This window comes from Elgaria multicarinata, chromosome 2, assembly GCF_023053635.1.
Source record: "Elgaria multicarinata webbii isolate HBS135686 ecotype San Diego chromosome 2, rElgMul1.1.pri, whole genome shotgun sequence".
Classification (NCBI taxonomy): domain Eukaryota; kingdom Metazoa; phylum Chordata; class Lepidosauria; order Squamata; family Anguidae; genus Elgaria; species Elgaria multicarinata.
Window position 1 is genome coordinate 167,208,893 of NC_086172.1, and position 17,522 is coordinate 167,226,414.

The 17,522-nt window shown below is 41.6% G+C and overlaps 2 protein-coding genes across 2 annotated transcripts in view; one reads left to right on the forward strand and one right to left on the reverse strand.

Moving 5' to 3' along the window:
* TDRD9 (tudor domain containing 9) overlaps positions 1-17,522 on the forward strand; it is a 120,145-nt gene that overhangs the window by 3,054 nt on the left and 99,569 nt on the right. The window lies entirely within an intron of this gene.
* RD3L (RD3 like) lies at positions 5,171-6,904 on the reverse strand. Its single transcript, XM_063118118.1, has 2 exons — positions 6,606-6,904; positions 5,171-5,468 (listed from the first exon to the last, which is right to left on the reverse strand). The coding sequence occupies exons 1-2, from the start codon at positions 6,902-6,904 to the stop codon at positions 5,171-5,173; spliced, it is 597 nt and encodes a 198-aa protein (XP_062974188.1).

Sequence of the window (17,522 nt, forward strand, 5' to 3'; positions counted from 1 at the left end):
TTTTGCACACGCAACTCAGCAAATACTGTTCCACCTCTGCCTAGGCAGTCTTTTAAAATGTATTACCGTCTCCCTTCTTTATCTCATGTGGTGATATAATCCCAGGATGAGAAGTATATGGGTTTTGTTCTGTAATGGTTGGAGTTAAATTTAGCTTGGTTGTGTTTGTAGGAAAAGTCAATTCTGGCAACTATTTCCATTGATTTTCTGCTCTACTTATGTCAGTTATGACCACAGCTCCCACATGTCAATTTCAAGCTATTAAAAAATCTTTGCTATAACCCCCACAACAGATGCTTGGAGCAAAACACTGAAACATGTTTGTGTGTGTGTGCTGGGGATGTCAGAGGAATTCACAGCAGATTCAAATGTGTTTAGATTTCTATGAATCCAACCTTCTTTAACAATCTGCCCGGTCACTGAGGCCATTGGACTGGAGGGAATGTTTCTGGTAGTTCCATATGGACCTTTGGTCCAATTAGAATCCACCAGGAGAACAGCCTTTAGTGTGGTGGCCCCTTCTCTTTGGAATTCCTGTCACTGGAAGTCAGGCAGGCGCCAGTGCTAGGCTGTTTCCAGCACCTCCTGAAAACAACTCTATTTCAATAAGCCATCCTCAACTGACTAGACAATGTTTTTATTGTTCCTTTGTTATAAAATGAACAATTATTAATTGACTTTTAAAATCTTCTTTCTTTTTGCTGTTTATCCCTATGAGCACCACTCTGGAATCTACTTTAGATAGGGAGCAGTATATAAATATTAATGATAATAATAACCTGAGGATTCCACAGTGGGCCATTCTTTTCTGAGTTGTGCGGACCAGTGGACCATTTTGTAACTTTTGGGGAGATCTGCACAAGTGCACATTTGTCCTGATGTACGTTAGTGGAACTGTGCATTTGTGCTAATGTGTATTGGCGTGAATGTGCTCTGCCCATTTGCAAACACAAAATTTTCAGACATCACTAAAAACCAAATCTGATTCCATCAGTGAGCAGGTGACAGAACACAGATGGCTGAGAATCTGCAGAAATGATTTAACAAAAACTGTATATCCCTCTTTATATGTGTGTGTGTTGTTCAAAATTCCAGGCTTGTTCTTTTTATATCTAACCATGAATTCTTGTGCATCTTTAAGAACATAAGTAAGAAGAGCCATGCTGGATCAGACCAAGGGTCCATCTAGTCCAGCACTCTGTTCACACAGTGGCCAACCAGCTGTTAACCAGGGACTTACAAGCAGGACATGGTGCAACAGCACCATCCTACCCATGTTCCCCAGCAACTGATGTATATAGGCTTACTGCCTCTGATACTGGAGGTAGCACATTACCATCAGGACTAGTAACCAGTGATAGCCTTCTTGTCCAGAAATTTACCCAATCCCCTATTAAAGCCATCCAAATTGGTGGCCATCACTACTTCCTGTGGTTGTGAATTCCATAGTTTAACTATGTGCTATGTGAAGAAGTTCTTCCTTTTATCTGTCCTGAATCTCCCACCAGTTAGCTTTAATCCACGTGAGTGGGATTTACTTTTATTTAAGGTTTAAGGTTAAAGGCAGAGCTGAAAAATACTGGGAACTCTGAAGTGCCAGCATCAAACGTGTTAGAGACAACATTTTTTTAAAAAATCCACCAGCTGGTATCCAGTTTTGGGCTTCGTAGTCCTGAAGAACATCACAACCCTAAACATGATTACTGAGAACATGAGCTGAATGGGATTGACTTCCTAGTAAGTGTACCTTAACTCTCTCGTGTCACTCTCTCAGCTTTCTCCTGATTGGTTTAATGTCACAATTTTGCAGCCAGTGTACAACAGCTAACCATGGAAAGTTCAGGTTGTCTCTTATAGCTCACCTCCCTCCCTCCAAGTCTTCACATATTTTGTTGTTAACCAATTGCTTTCAACTGAGGGCTTTATTCTAGCAAATGCTGGTAAGCAGTACAAAGCCTAAATATGTGTAATGGTGTTTGTTCATGTTCTTCCCAGGTTAACCTTTCCCTTCCTCATGCCTCTCTCTTCTTTGTCCTCTGTTCTATGGGAAGGTCCTTTAGGGCAGGGGACTGTCTTCTTTCCTTTAAGAAATTCTGCAGGGTGCCGCCATGAACATATGTCTGTCATCTTCAACTCATTCCTTCAGATGTCATTTCTGGCCATGGTGATACCTCAACCTCATGCCTTAATTACACCTTATTTGGACTTCTGTGGGATGGCTTTTGGAGAGCCAGTGTGGTGTAGTGGCTAGAGTGTCAGACTGGGAGTCGGCAGATCTGGGTTCTACTCCCCACTCGGCCATGGAAATCCATTGGGTGACTTGGGGCCAGTCACAGACTCTCAGCCCAACCCACCTCACAGGGTTATTATTGTGAGGATAAAGTGGAGAGGTGGAGGAGGAGGATTATGTACACTGCCTTGGGTTCCTTTCAGGAAAAAAGGCGGGATGTAAATGCAATAATAAACAAACATAAGAAGAGCCATGTTGAATCAGACCAAGGGTCCATCTAGTCCAGCACTGCGTTCACAAAATGGCCAACAAGCTGTCAATCAGGAACTCACAAGCAGGACACAGTGCAACAGCACCCTCCCACCCAAGTTCCCCAGCAACTGGTGTATATAGGCTTACTGTCTCTGATACTGGAGGTAGCACATTACCATCAGGACTAGTAGCCATTGATAGCCTTCTCCTCCAGGAATGTTTCCACCATCCCCTTTTAAAACCATTGAAATTGGTGGCCATCACTTCATCTTGTGGTAGTGAGTTCCATAGTTTCACTACTCTCTGAGTGAAGAAGTGCTTCCTTTTATCTGTCCTGAATCTCACACCAATCAGCTTCATGGGACCCCTAGTATTTTGAGAGAGGGAGAAAAATGTCTCCCTATTCATATTCTCCACATCATGCATTATTTTGTACACCTATCAAGTCTCCCCTTAGCCTCCTTCCCCCCCAAACTAAACAATTTCAGCTGTTGTAATCTTCCCTCATAGGGGAGATGCTCCAGCCCCTTAATCATTTTAGTTAACCTTTTCTGAACGTTTTCCAGCTCCACAATATCTTTCTTTAGATGCGACCAGAACTGTTCACAGTATTCTAAGTGTGGTAGCACTATAGATTTGTATAAAGGCACTATGATACTGGCTGTTTTATTCTCAAACTCCCTTCCTAATTATGCCTAACATGGAGTTTGCCTTCTTTACAGCAGCCACACACTGGGTTGACATTTTCATTGAGTTGTCCTCCACAACCCCAAGATTTCTTCCTTGTTTGATCACTGCCAGCTCAGATCCCATCAGGTTGTACTTGAAGTTGAGGGTTTTTTGCCTCAGCATGCATCACTTTGCACTTGCTTACATTGAACTGCATTTTCAATGTAATTTGAAGGGTGTTCAGAAACTTCTACTAGTTCAGAATGCCTTGAAGAGTGTTCAGAATCTTCTACTAGCCAGACTGTTGTGTGTGATCCCCTCTTAAAAGCAGCTTCATTAGATACCAGACTGTTTCCAGGCAGGTTTTGAAGTGCTGGTTTTGATCTATAAAACCCTATGTGACCTGGGACTGGGTTTTCTGATAGATCCCATTCACCCATATGAACTTGCCTGGGTTTTAAGATCCTCAGCAGAGGCCCTTCTGTCTGTGTGAACATCAGAAGCACATTTGGCAGGAACCCAAGTGAGGGCCTTCTTGGTCGCTGCTCCTAGGGTCTCCCTGTGAAGCGAGGCTTGGCTTGGCTTGCCCTGTCTCTGACGACCACCTATTTGCAGGCAAAAACATTTTTATTAGGTCAGGCATTTGGCGCTTAAGCAGATCTGCAAATATGTTGTAATTGGTTTTATTTGTGTTTTTGTTTACTTCATATTTTATTGCTGTTTTATTGTATTTTAATACATTTTATTGCATCTGTATTAGTGATAGCCACCTTGAACATCATTTGCTGAAGGCGAGATACAAATTTAACAAACAAAGCAAACCTTTTCAAATTTAGAAATCATCGTTACTCACAAACGGCATAGAACCCACTTTAGTTTTTGTCAATATGTTTTTCTTCTTCAGGGCAATTTGCAGCAAAGAAGGGTGCAGCTTCTTATATTTTTGTATAGAAGATAAATTTTTGCAAGGCGTATTGTCACACAGGGAGGAAACGTCTGTAACTATTAATGATAAAAAAATGCTCTGCACACTTCCTTTTCCAGAGCTCTTGAAATTCTTTATCTTATATGTAGGAAGAGAAATTGTGGATACCGTTTTACCAACTTTCTCCAGAGTGATGAGAAGCTTTCAAACAGATTCTCTAGGCTGAAGCTCACCATTCACAGTGGCAGCAGTGCAGCTTCAAGTGAATGCAGCAACAACTGCGTTGGCAGCCCAGCCGCCATTTTGCATCATCCGCAATGTTCCGGACCTAGTTTCATTCCAGGGTTTTGTGCGGAGAAAATGGTGGCTGCCCACAAAAAAATGGTGAAGAGTATTCAGAGAAAATTCTGCAAAGTGGCTGTGTTTTTCTAGGAGGGTGAGGAAAAATAAAAACCTCAGAACAATGTATTCAGAGAAATGTTGGTTTAGTTCTGTGTTTTCTCTCTCCCTGCTTCTCTACTTCTCTTTAAATAGCAAAATGTGGTAATGCCATTGTCATGACCCACCTTAGGCCAAATGGTAACCGATCTGTGGGTCCTGACCTCTCAGCTGAAGACTAGTACTATATATATTACTCAGAATAAGTTCTTTCTCCTCCCCCTTCAGTTCAGTTCAGATAGTCATTGGCTTTAGAAAAGATTGCATATATGCAAATCACAGGACAAAAATCTGCCATTGCTCTTCACAGTGATTGTATTTTATAGTATTGCAAACTGCTTGAGTTTGTGCATGCTTATAAGAACAATAAAAACAGCATACTTTAAACATCTCATTAAAAAGTTCTACGTTACATATTTGGTTAGGAGGTTCTTTTACACAACATCGTTAGCGAACAAAAGAGGTTGTCATTCTAATGATCTAAGGGCTGTAAATTATATGCAAGCTGTAATCGGTTTAAAATTCTGAATTTGCAGTAATGGGAACGGGAGGGGTGAAGTAATAATTTTGTGATTTTTTTTTGGAGCTTTGAATCTTCTTTGCAGGAGGGTTCATCCAAGGGAAGCTGAGTAGATCTCATGGGAAGGGGAGAAAACTTAACTTGATGGATAATAATAAGGAAGATTCCAGATTCTGTGAGAGAATGTTGGAAACATGCCCTGTGTGTTTTTGTCAACATAACTGGATACCGTTGGGATCTCCTCTTTGTCCATTTTGCCAGAGCCGTCGCCAGGCGCCGCAAAATGTACAGAGCAATTTGTATTCCAAACGTCGGTCAGCTGGTCCTGCTGCGCTTCTTTCTCAAGATTGGTTAGGAAATCCTTTAAAACTTGCTTGAATATGTAAACAATTTCCCAAGGTAAAACATCGTTTTCTGCCAGAACTTCTCGAAATCTAGAAAGAAGTATGTGAGAGAGGAAAACCAATGATTAATGGTACCCAGTTCTATCTTTTATGGTGGGTAGTGGGGCAGGAGAAGACATTCTGTTCTTTTGGGGTTTGTTTTCTAAAAACCAACCAACCAAATATTTGTGGAGAATGGTACTTGCAATGTAACACTGGATGCCGCACAACAGTGGAAACATTTTTTTAAAAAAATATTAAGCTGTCCGAGCAAGTTGATTCAAACTGACGGTGCCCTCGAGTCTTTTTCTGGGCTCAAAAAGAGAGCATAGGTTTGTTCTATTTTTCTTCTTCTGTACATTGCCTTTGGGGGGAAATTATTTATATATAGAATATTTTAAAGCAGAACTTTAAAGAGACTCCTTTTGTGAGCAGAAAAAAAAGTTATCCTTACCGGAATGAATATGAGTAAAATCTGAGCCGCTAGTTTCACAGAGGCAATTATACTAAGCAGTTTTTGAAGCTAACATGCAGAGAGTAAAAATATAGTTCATTAACATGCTGAGGCATAAATGTCTAGCAAATGAATGGATGGATCTGATCTCTCAATAAGAAAGACCTTTTAATATGTAATATGCACTTGATCTGTGTGCACTGAATTATTTTGCAAAGCTAAAGGTTTTATTTCCGGAAGGATTTGGAGACTTTAAGATGAGGGCTTTTTCTATCACGTTTTGGGAACAGATAAATCTTAAGCACTTAAGAAGAGACATGCTGGATCAGACCAAGGGTCTATCTAGACCAGCATTCTGTTCACACAGTGGCCAGCTGGAAACCCACAAGCAGGACTCAAGTCCAAGTAAGCTATCTTGAAAAGCTATATCAACATTCAGCTATACAATTGGACAAATGCTATCCTATGCATGTTACTTGGGATGTCCCAATAAACTCAGAGGGTCTTGTGAATAAGGATGCATCCAATCATACTTACAAAGTTGTAGAACCAAGCATACTGACAGTAAACCCCTATCCAAATAAACATAGGATTGTGTTATTAATCCTGAGCTTGCTTGCTTGGACTTATCAAATGGTGGAGTTTACTTTCAGGTAAACATACTTATGATGAAGCTGCAAAGGAAAGGATTTTCTTATTTTCCAGAATCAACTAGATCAATAAGACAAGGTTACCTGCTGAGAATGATTCCAGTTTGACACGGCTGGATTTGAGAACAAAGAACTTCAAGCTGTCTTTGTTCAGTAGCTGGGATAGTTATCTGAGGACTTTGGTGGCTCTTTAGCCAGTTGTAATCCACGACACTCTTCTGGACTTTTTGTTCATTTTCTATCTCCTGTATTAGCCGTTCACGTTCTTTCAGGTGCCATTTCAGTTCCCTTAGAAGTGTCTTCGTCACGACCTCTGCGCCAGGATATTGCCCAGTTTTATAGGAATAATTTTTCGGCCATTTCATCCAGCCAAAGAATGGCATTTTGACAACTTATTAAAAGGAAAAAAAAAGACAATTATATGTTGGTGTTGCAAAAGTAAATTAAATTATTCCTTAGGGTTCCCCTCAAGTTTGGTTGATGAATGTTGTAATTGCACCTACCTCACAACCTGACAGATTTAGGTAGCAATCCTATGCAGGCTTACCTTGGAGAATGCCCATTAAACTGAATAGGTCTTCCTTTTGTGTAGAGGTGTGTAGAGGTTTGTGCAGTTAGGTAACAGTCCAACCAAAGTTTAAGCATTCTCCTCTCCCCAGTACTCAACTTGTTTCCATATTTGGCTATATTACGCCTCTAATGTGTTTAACCTCTTGCAATATGTTAAAATTTAACTAAAGCCCCCAACCACCTCAAATTTAGTATTTTAAATACAAAGATAGAAGTTTTTTCTTGATAGCTTCTAGTTGTAGTTGTAATGATACATTTTATACATAGATAGATACACTTCACTATGCTGGTAAGAATCAGATTTTTAAAAAAATGCAAAGCCCAAAAAACCTTCTAACATCATGTCCAGATCAATTCACTTCTCATGCAAGACATCAGTTGTTCGAAGCAACTATTAGTGGTTCTATGTTTTTTTAGTCTGTACAATTTCTATGCTTTTATTTCATAAATTAGTTTTGAGTAAAATAATTCACACACTTACTGTACTTGTTGAAAGGCGTAATCTGTCACTGACGCGGCTGTGGATGAGTCTTGCCCGATGTGAAGATGGTTTTATTCAAAGCTGTTCTGTTTTCAGGCAGTCACACATTCTGTAAAAAGAAAAGAGAGAAGTATTCCTCATTGCACCCACTTGAGAGAAGAGCGGACAATTTCTAATCCTTCCCAGCTTCAAGGACTTCTTAATTCATTTCTTCCAATAGGATAGAGTCACTTCACTTGGACATGGATTCTTCCGAAATTCTTTCCCCACACAGTCCATTCAGGGCTTCTACCTTTTGAACAAGAGTTTTGCCTTCAGCAGTAGTTCCTGCATGTGAGGTTGTGGATTTGTTGTTGTTTTTAAAGGCAAAGATGGCAATTTCAGAAGCTTGTTATGGCTGCTAAATGCATCCGAAGGTATTGTCGGTAGCCGGGCGAATAACGATAGTCTGTAGTCACACCACATGTGCTCCTAGCTAAAGTTAAGACTGTCGGTTGAATGATGCGATGCTTGGATGTGCATAGCTGTAGGTCACAGTTTGGTGCTGTATTTTTATGCCCGTAGTGCTCTAAAAATAACCACGTTGCTTTCGTTGTCAAACTAAACTTTCAGGCCATTTTGATGCTGGCTTTATGGAGGGCTTTTTTCTTTTGTCTCTCAGGCTTGGAGTTGTGGTGGAGAAGCGAATGAATCAAGCTGCTTTGTTTATCTATTCACAAATGTATATCTGTCTATCTAAATAAATAAAAAAGCCTTGTGAAAGCTCATCCGAACTGGACTGATGCCGGTTGAGGGCTACTTTACCAGGCAGCGTACAGAGAGAGATTTTTAGTCTATACTTTCCCTGATTAAATTAATCTCTTAGTATTTGCGCAGTTCTTATTTATAGTCCACAGCTGTTAGCAGGTTTGTAGGGATTTTTTTTAACATGATGAAGGTATTTAAAGATGCGGCCTTCTACTGTAGCACCTCCAATAAATCCTGAGAAATCTCTTTTTTAAAAATTCCAGCTAGAATTAGGGAGGGGATGTGCATAGGAACTGCCTTATCCCCGGTTATCTAATTCAATATTGTCTTCTCTGACAGACCATGCCTCCTAGGACTTCAAGGAGAAATATTTCCTGCTTCTTTATCCTTTTTGGGTACAACCCTAAGCATGTTTAGACTTTTAAAAGTCCTATTTATTGTTATTTATTTATTACATTTATATCCTGCCTTTTTTCCCTCCAAGGAAACCAAGGAACATAATCCTCCTCCTCTTCTCCATGTTATCCTCACAACAACAACCCTGTGAGGTAGGTTGGGCTGAGAGTCTGTGACCGGCCCAAAGTCACCCAGTGGGTTTCCATGGCCGAGTGGGGACTAGAACCTGGATCTCCCGGCTCCCCGTCCAACACCTTAGCCACTACACCACACTGGCTTTTCTGTCTAAATATGCATAGGATTGCACTCTTAACCAGCCATGTTGCTTCTTTCCTGCTCCCTGATCCTTTTTGGGTAAAGGCCTAAGCATGTTGAGACAGGAAAAAGTGCTGCAACTCCTTGCATTCCCCAGCCATCGTGTTTGGCTGGGGAATGCTGGGAGTTGGACTTTTTCTGTCTGAACATGCTTAGGATTGTGCTGTTAACCTGAGATGCTGGGGAACATGAAACCTTATGCATGCAAAGCTTGTGCTGTATCCCTGAACTATGGCCCTTCCAAGTAATCTAGGTTGCAATCTCAAAAAAGAATATTCAGGTCTTACCGTAGTTGTTCCTCCTCCTGCTATTTGAATATGACTTCTTCCTTTGTTGGCCTTTGGCTGGATGATTGTAGTGTAAGTGGGAGAATATCCACTTGAAGATTCATTATATGTTGTTTGTTCAAAAAGTCTTAAGCAGCCATTTTGCCTTTCCTTTTATTGCATTTCTTGCTATAAACCCTGAACAGCAAACATGCAATACAAGTCTGTTCAAGTTTCCTTCCTTCCTCCTCCTGCTGCTGTAATTTTCCGTGACAATATTCTCTTTTATAAGTATTGGTCTCTTGCAGTCAATCCCCTTCTTTCTCAACTGTGTTGCATTTAACTGTTGTAGAAAAACGGCCGTGCGGATCTGGTCTGGATGTCATGCAATATAAAGGGTGACGTGTGTGGCTGTTATTAAAGCTGATATTACTTATATGTTGGAAAAATTCAGGCGTCAGTATTAATCATCCTCAATTGGAAGCTTTTCACATTGCATTGTATATGGTGCTATAAAAAAGGGGGAAGGAGCTGGACTTATAATGACAGAACTGCCTTTGCAAATGTTCAGATGAAATTAAAATGTTGCCTGCCACCTCTTCTCCAGCATAGTTGCCAGGTCACTGCACTTTGTTGTCATTGAAAAATAGAAATAAAAATTAAGTTGCGTCCAAAAATAATGACAGTAGCTTGGGTAATAGCGCAGTTTGCAAAATGACCAAATAAGTAAAATGTAAATATTCAGTGAGCAATCTGTTGGAGATATGAGGCTCACTTATTTATTTTATTTATTTATTTATTGCACTTATATACCGCTCCCATAGCCAGGGCTCTCTGGGCGGTTTACAGAAATTCTAAAATTAAGATAAAAATGAGAATACAAAATTTAAAATTCAAAACACAGAACATACACACATAAAGCATTAAAAGCCGTTAAAAAAACCTAAACATGTGGGTGATTAAGATGTGCCGCCATATGCCAAAAATTATATTTTTAAATGCTTAAAAATGGTATTTCATGTGGATAGGATTTGCAGATGCCTGGCATAGTGTGGACAGGAATTGAAAACACCCTACAAACACGACCACTGTGTGAATAAGCAAAGGAGATGCCTTTCTGTAAGGCAGGGGCACTGGACCTTTTTTAACCTATGGGATGAATTCCATTTCGGAAAAGTTCTTGGGGGTCGCATTCCAGTGGTTGGTGGGTACAAAATCAAAGAATAACTTGCAATTTTACCTCAAAGCTCTTACTTCCATTATCTGAGCCTGAGAAGAAGCATTTGAAGCTTTTATAATAGGGCAAAAAAATGTGCAAAAGCTGGGAAGCCACCAAGTGATTGGTGGTAAGAGGAAAGGGGGAGGGGCATCATTGGGGGGCTGGATTTGGCCCCTGGGCCCGAGGTTTTGCACTGCTGCTGTAAGGCCAGGGGACTCTTCTGGCAGAACTGCTGTGCTACCATAAATGCTTGATGGAAAAACTGGATTTTCTACCTCCCCCTCCGCCATGTTTTTACAGGTAATGTCAAACAGGCTGTCAATGAACAAATAATGTGTTTTGTGAATATGTGCAGTTTTGATCTGTCTCACTTAGAAAATACTAAGCTGATAAATGAATGGCCTGACTCGTTGTAAGACAACATCTTAAGTTCCTAATTTTATTTTCTGTGAACAGTGGGCTGTCTTCATGGTGCCAAGTTGGTGCTCCCTTGAAACCCCATGGTTTGCTCCTGCGGGGTGGTGTCGGGTCATCCCCACACCAAGGAGGGAGCACGGGGTTCGCAACGGTCATTTGGGTACTGGAGCTGCCCCCCCTCTTCCTGGGTTCCGGCAACCAAACGCGGGATGCGATCCTTCTGCAATGCCCCCCAGATCAACCATGGAGACAGCGGAAGAGCCAGGGTGGGATAAGGCGGGATAAGTCCCCAACTTTTTTACCATACAGCTTCATGGAAAAGTCCCGCAGTGGCTGTGAATCTGCGACTGCGTCGTAACTGACACAGCGCCAATTTGCAGCTGCCGCGGGGTTTTGAGCGCATATAGACAGCCCCCACATTTCTCATTCCAGATGTTGTGTTTCTCAGAAGCCCCCTGCCTTGGGAGACAATGACAAGGCCTTCTAAGTAATCCACAAAGCTTTATTTAAGCAATAAACATCTCTTCCCACCTGAAGAGAGTCTAATCTCTTGGAACCTTCCCCCTAGGCAAAACTATGCAAACTAAGCGAGACAATTCTTCTTTCAAGGAGAACGGAAAGCCTTTACCCAAAATGCAATGCGAGCAGGGCCGAATTTCTCTCGCCTTCCTTTTGCTCCGCCCGTTTCAGCCTGCGGTGCACCCTAGAATCAGCCAGCCAGCTCTCCCCTTCGGAAGAATGTTGGTTTCCCATTGAGTGTGTATGATTTGCCCTTGACAAGATAAGCTCTGGAGAGAGGTCACCACCAGCTGGGGAAGAAACTGTGAGAGCTTTCTCCCCCACTGGTACAGGCTGGCCTGTGTCTGGCGCCGACTCCTTTACTTCAGAATCTGATTCTGATTGATTACCTGAAACACCTTCTTCCAAAACAGGGGGAGCAGAGCTAGACATGACACCAGAATTGCATTCTGTGTCTTGGCGCTTCCTGTGCCCATGAACATAAGTTCCTTGTTGGAACAGCCTGGGCCGAGACTCTGTCCCAGACAGAAATTTCTGCGTGCTAAGTTGCACGGCCTCATCAGTAACAACTTCTCTGCCTGTTCCCAGGGTCACGGGTAGGCATAATTTAGCACCTATTGAGGGCCCACACTGACAAGAGCCCCCCGGACCTGCTCCTCTTCACCGCCACAACCTTCACCTGCCTCTTGCTCTGACCCGGACAGTAGAAGTGGTGAGAAGGCGGAGCGGTACACACCGCTGCCCGCTTGCTCTCTGCCTCCCAAGCAAGCATAGGTAGCAATGATGACAAAGAGGATGAGGAGCAATAGAAGCAGGTAACAATGGCAATACGAAGGTAGACTCACTGAGGAAGGCCCTCAAAAGCCTGGAGCTGGCACTGTCCCGCCGTCGTGTATTTAGAAGTAGAATGCCTCTGCATGTGGAGGTTTCATGATTTAATGACTTATTACAAAGTGCTGTTCATGTTTCTCCCCCTCCGTATTATCCTGTCAACAACCCTGTCAGGTAAGTTAGGCTGAGAGGTAGTGACTAGCCCAAGTTCACTCAGGGAGCTTTGTGGATGAATGAGCATTTGAACATGAGTCTCCTTGGTCATTATCTGACGTTTAGCTTCTATGCTATCCTGGCTTTCATGTGACTTCGCATCCTTTATTTTTAAAAAATGGCTTGTCATGCGTTCCTAACCAGGAAGACAATCTTAGAGCAACACTTCTCCACATGGGTCTGCCGTGTTACCTTGTGGTCTTTGCAAACACAGTTTCTGCGTTCAGCCAAGAGGCGCCAGATGTCTTGAATGTGGCTTCCATTAAAGTGTGTGCTGGACAATCTGAATGGATGGGTGAAGGTGAGATTTTGAAAATTCTGGGATAGGCACATTCATATTTTTATTATATGAGCCTCCCTGGGAATCTATTATTATTATTATTGTTGTTGTTGTTATTGTTGTTATTATTAATTATATTTGTATACTTCCTTTTTCCCAATACTGGGGACTTAAGGTGGCTTTACAAAATTGAAACATATACAGCTAAAACATATAAATAGAAATATACGAAAGTTAAAAATATAATTAATTAAACCAGCTGTAATATCAAAACATTTCCCAAAAAAAGTATTAAAAACCAAACAACAATACAAAATCCAGCACATTAACAGAGTTCCAGACTATTCCCCAAATAACTTTTGTTACAGGGCGGCTCATAGACATCATAAATAAACAAATACAGATCATGTCCCCTATGAAATTTGGTGCCTCTTCCTTGTTTCAGACAAATTGGGCACTCTTAGTGGCACATCATGAAGAAAATGGCTCTACTTGATCTCAGCTGGCAAATGACTCATGGCCTGAAGTATTAAGTTAGATTTTTATTTTATCTGCAGCAGTAAGTAGAGCTGGCCTCGTTACTTACATAAGCCTGCATCCCGTATCGTTTTGCCAGTTGGCTGCTTAACCTTATCTTTGTTCCATTTTAAAGATAGTTATACTATGTAGATGGACGCCTTTAATTAGCTGTTCATTCAATCCAGTAAAAAAATGTCACTGCTTGGAGGAACGGGTGGATTTACAGTAGAGAGGGAACCTGTTAGAGCACACGCTTTGCCTGTGAAAGGCCCCCAATTCAATTTACCATATAACCCTATAGATGCCGCATCACAGCCATCTTTCTTCTGTGGTCTTGCCAAGGCCAGTCCAGACTCCTGGTGGTCCATGGATTAAGAGTTTAAGATTCACTGGACTAATTATTTCAGGGGACATTGCAACTCTTCAGTAAACTTATATGCCAGGATGACCCTGAACAGTCATAGTTAGGGCTTATGATTGGCATGACTTTGCTATGTGCTGTAGCTCCTTTGGGCAACTAGCTGAAAGCCTGGACATGACAGCTGACTGACAAGGTTAAGTTGATGGCCATCTCATTTTCGGGGGGCTGCAGGCTTTTTTTTGGCTGAAGGTACAAAACTGAATCTGTCCTTCAAGCGCACTCAGTTCTTCTAAGGGGTGCCATTTCATTTTTCACATTCAAATATAGGGGAGTGAAGGATGAGCATCTGAGCTTTAAATCATCCTCTTTCAAACATAACAAAGCTTACCTTAAGCACTGCAAATTCATAATTATCTAGCACAAAGGGAGGGATCCCCTGTATTTTATAGTGTGGTTCCTGGCATTTGACAGCCTGACCTAATCTACAACAAGCAGGATATATAGCACGATGAAAGAGGTTTGTGGTATGTGTCAATGGGTCCCAACAGTTCCACTAAAGTACCACTAAAAAGTACCACCAGCACTTCAGTACCACTAAAAAGCAGTAGTGTAGCTCCTGCCTTTTATATACCGCTTTCATAGTGCAATATCCTGCTTGGTGTGGATTAGGCCCCTGTTAGAATTAGTGGCCACACTTTCTGGTCAAACCCATTTTAAGCTGGGAAGGCTTGGATTTCTAATAGTACAAGTGGGCCAGGCCACAAAATGTTGCGCTGTGCGTGTTCTCCAAATCCTGTGCTGCTGTGTGTTCATTTTTGTGGATGTGTGTGTCTTCTGCCTCAGTTAATGGCATCTCTTAGCTAGCCTGTACAGCCATTTGCTCCTTCATTCCTCCCCTTTGCCTCATGTGACTGGCTACATAAGCCATCACCCATTTTTTTTTATGTTTGAGAGGAGGTGCCCCCTAAGGTATTTTTAAAAACAGATAAGTGCGCCTCCGAACTTCAGCATTCTCCCAAGCATGCAAAGGCCTTCCTCTTGGTTCTTAGTATCCTTGTTTTAATTACAAAATGATCAGCACAAAGCTTCCTGAGTTCAGGGGCATGTCTAGACCTACTGGGTATAGAGGGACAGAGTGGGGAGGATCTCGCGATATAGTGATCACGAGATCTCCCCCTGTCTACACGCGGCGAAGCAACGTCCAGGGAGGAAGAGGACATCGCGCCCACCATTTTGTTTTTTGGTTTTCCATCAGAGAAGAGCGCATGAGCACTCCTGGGCAAAAGGTCGGTCTTTTTTTTAATAAAAAAAATATTTTCCCGCTCCCCCTACCCCACCCCCAATGGCCACGTAGTTCCTGATGAGCTCATAGAAAAGCATTCAAAAGTGTGATCCTGCAACCGGTGATGTGGGGCAGAAATTTTTCCGAAACAGAAACTTTCCCAGTGCTTGGTTTTTCCATAGGAAAAATTCCATTCCATAAGTTGGTTAGTTAAAATGAAGGTATGTTAATACCAAACACAATATTAGGCAAAGTTGTAATTAATGTTTTCCAGGTGATTATCCCTAGCAAATACATGAGCGAATATATGCCATTGAAATACATATATGTCTCAGTGTGAAATAGAACCGGTAAGTAGTGACAGCAAAACTGAAGGTGCCTCTACAGCCTGAGTGGAAAAAAGTTGAACTATGTTGCAATAATAGATGAGTGGTTGTCAGCATATGAACTGGAAAGAAAGGGGTGGAAAAGCTTCTAATCGTTGCACTATCAATAATCTGGTACAGGTGAATGAAATGCTTAAGAAGTCTTTAATATACTATGTACCAAAAACGATCTGTATACCTCAAATAAATCCTAATTGTGTAATATTATGTTGTTGTTTATTCATTCAGTTGCTTCCGACTCTTCGTGACTTCATGGACCAGCCTACACCAGAGCTTTCTGTCGGCCGTTGCCACCCCTAGCTCCCCCAAGGTCGAGTCCGTCACCTCCAGAATATCATCCATCCATCTTGCCCTTGGTCGGCCCCTCTTCCTTTTGCCTTCCACTTTCCCTAGCATCAGCCTCTTCTCCAGGGTATCCTGTCTTCTCATTATGTGGCCAAAGTACTTCAGTTTTGCCTTTAATACCATTCCCTCAAGTGAGCAGTCTGGCTTTATTTCCTGGAGTATGGACTGGTTTGATCTTCTTGCAGTCCAAGGCACTCTCAGAATTTTCCTCCAACACCACAGTTCAAAAGCATCTATCTTCCTTCGCTCAGCCTTCCTTATGGTCCAGCTCTCGCAGCCATAGGTTACTACGGGGAATACCATTGCTTTAACTATGCGGACCTTTGTTGTCAGTGTGATGTCTTTAAAACCAAACCAAACACATTTCGACCCAATTTGGGTCTTCCTCAGTGGTATAATGGAATTTACATACATATACAATACAGAAAGATATTTTAAAATCGTCTTTGCCTGCAAGTAAAAAAAAAAAATAGCATTAGCCATATTCCTGTTTATACTGGAGCTACAGGTTTATAGAAAAATAGTTCAAAAATCTTTATTCCTTCTACACAGCCTTCAGTATTTATAAATGTAAAGCCTGAAATTTTGACGTTTCGAAAATGTATGCTTCGTACTAGTTAATACAGACGAGCATTAAGGTTTTTGAATTAATGCATTCCCCCCATTTTAGCTTATTTTAGTAGCTGAAGTTTGAAATGTCTTACAGTTTTGAATACCAGCTAAAGGAAAAACACTTTCCCTCTGTGAACTTCACTGATGAATATGTTGGCTGAAGTCCACTCACTCTTTTTTAGCATTTGCGGAAATATATAACAAGGCAGGACCTGGAACAGTTGAGTGTGTAAATATTATACGATGCCCTCTTTTTGCTTGAATTTCAGAGTTTGGGTCGCTGAAATTCATGTGCGAATGGTTCTTCCCTAAGGCCGTTTCATACATTGTGCTGAGGCAAACCCAAGTGTCCACTCAATGGGGTGGAACAGCCAGCCAACCATGGTTCACTATGTGTATGACGTCTGTGCTGTAGCATTCACAGTTTGCATTTTTGAACTGCTGTCTCCATATCTAAAACTGGATTGTGAATTGGTCTTACGTTTTAGGTAGGGAGGGTGAGGTTGCTGAAAATGTACCTAGGGATGGCTTTGATACTTGTTTGAGGTTGGTCTAAATGACCTTTTAGGGTACCTTACTGCCCAGTGTCTCTGATTGTAAAGGGATTCAGGATCCATTCCAACTCTAAAGCTCTTGATTCTAAAGATCAAACTCCATGTTATATTAGTAGCCATTGATGGCCCAGTCCTTCATGAATTTGTCTAATCTTCTTTTAAAGCTATCCAAGTTGGTGGCCATCACTACTTCCCATCTAGTGAATTCCATAATTTAACTATGCACTGTGTGAGGAAGTACTTTTGTTTATACGTCCCAAATTTCCCACTATTCAGTTTCATTGGGTGACCCTGGGTTCTAGTATTATGAGGGATAATACTAGAGATAATAGTAGAGAGATAATATGACCTACTTTCTCTACACCATCTTGAATTATAGTGTTCCTTGTCATGAGTTAGATCCTTCTCTGAAGATTTGTTCAATTTAAATGTGAAAATTGGAATATAGGTGCCTATCTGCAAAACCTCAGCAAGATTCTGAAAGGTGCTTTAAGGCAGCCTTCCATAACTTTGTGCCTTCCAGATGTTTTGGTCTACCAACTCCTAATGCTCCTGACCATTGGTCATGCTAGATGGGACTGATGGACCAACCTGGAGCTCATTTCAAGGGCTCCAGGTTGGGGAAGGCTGCTCTAGGTTTTGAAGGTCTCTCATTGATGCATATATGCATCTCTTATTGCTTGCATTG